The sequence below is a fragment of the Dipodomys merriami genome, unplaced genomic scaffold (genome assembly GCF_024711535.1).
Source record: "Dipodomys merriami isolate MVZ:Mamm:240054 unplaced genomic scaffold, mDipMer1.0.p SCAF_57, whole genome shotgun sequence".
Classification (NCBI taxonomy): Eukaryota; Metazoa; Chordata; class Mammalia; order Rodentia; family Heteromyidae; genus Dipodomys; species Dipodomys merriami.
This window is the reverse complement of record NW_027206146.1, coordinates 3,739,403-3,740,975: the sequence shown is the minus strand read 5'-3', so window position 1 is coordinate 3,740,975 and position 1,573 is coordinate 3,739,403. Positions and strand designations below refer to the sequence as shown.

Genomic DNA, 1,573 nt, shown 5'->3' with positions numbered 1-1,573 from the left:
TCCAGGTTCACACATTTCGCTGAACATGCCATCTTCCTCTTCCCGATGGATGAATAGAATGGGATTTTTCCTAATACATGAGAGACAGTAGGAAATAATTTCCAGTGGTGTGAATGCTGGAAGGAGAATATTGTGTTCCCTTGGCACCATGCAGGCCTCAGTTTCCTAAGCCAGGGCCTCTGAATGAGACTCAAGGTACAGAGAGGATGGGAGGTGCTCATGTGTTTATGGGGGTGATCCTCTTAGCCCAGACTGTGGTTTGGTTTGTAGGTAATTTGTCTCTTCTCTCCCATTGTCTATTCCTTTCCTGCATGGGGAACAGGATGAGAGCCACAGACTTGATTCTGAGGCACTTAATTGTGGGCAACTTCCTAAGTCTTCTGTGTAGGGCTGTTCCCCAAACCATGGCGGCTTGGGGCTGGAGAAATTTCTTCAGTGATGTGGAGTGCAAAATAGTCTTCTATCTTCACCGAGTGGGCAGGGGGGTGTCGATTGTTAGCACTTGCTCCCTGAGCATCTTCCTTGCTGTCAGCATCAGCCAGGGGCACTCCAGGTGGGCAGGGCTGAAGGGGAGAGCCCACAAGCACATTGTTTCCACCCTCTACCTCAGCTGGGGGGTTTTCCTCCTGGTGAGCATTGTTAATATCAAGTTCATCACTGGACCCAAAGCATACGAAAACATGACGAGCTTTAAGGCCTATGGATACTGTTCTTCCGTGCGTCACGACCCAGCTGCTGATGTGCTGTATATGGCCCTGCTATCATTGCCTGATATTCTATGTCTGGGGTTCATGCTCTGGGCCAGTACTTCCATGCTTTTTATCCTGTTCAGACACAAGCAGAGAATGCGACACATCCAGAGGATCAGTGTCTCCACCAGAGCCTCTCTCGAGTCCAGAGCTACCATAATCATCCTCTTCCTGTTGAGCGCCTTTGTCTCCTTTTATACTTTGTCCTGCATCTGTCAGATTTGCTTGTCTGTGATTTACAACCCCAGCCCAGTGCTGCACCATATTACGGTCTTTGCTATGGGCGGTTTCCCATCACTCAGCCCTTTCCTGCTCATGAGTGTACACTCCACACCCTGCAGCCTCCTCTTCACCTGTACAAAGAAGAAGAATTTGGTCCTCCACTGAGGACCACCAAGCTTGCATCTCTGCTGAACTTTGCTTGTCTATTCAACAATCTCCATACCTAGATAAAAGTCATCTGCTGAGAGATAGAAGTGTGCACACAGGTCCACATCTGCACATTTGTGTGCTATATATCTCTGTGTGTGTTCATCTGTCTCTATTGTGCTGGCCCACAAAATTATATGAAAGAGGAAATGTTAGATTTTGAAATAATGCTTATTAGGTCATGTCAACTTTTTCCAGAGAATCTCACCCATTAAATGGTAGTCGTATCAAATACAAGATAAACTGTTTAAACTCACTTTACATGTTTTCCTAATTCCATTTTGAGTCTTTTGATTTTTTTCTTTCTTTCTTAATAGTTCCCTATGCAATGAAACTAATAATTCTTAAATCCCCTTCTGTTCTGGAGAAGAAAGTAGTTGGAAAGAAAATAGCAG

At 45.5% G+C, this 1,573-nt stretch overlaps 1 protein-coding gene across 1 annotated transcript; it reads left to right on the top strand.

The window, feature by feature from the left end:
* The first annotated feature begins 323 nt into the window (after positions 1–323).
* LOC138812437 (vomeronasal type-1 receptor 4-like) lies at positions 324–1,136 on the top strand. The gene has a single exon (XM_070000381.1). The coding sequence runs from the start codon at positions 324–326 to the stop codon at positions 1,134–1,136; it is 813 nt and encodes a 270-aa protein (XP_069856482.1).
* The last annotated feature ends 437 nt before the right edge of the window (positions 1,137–1,573 follow it).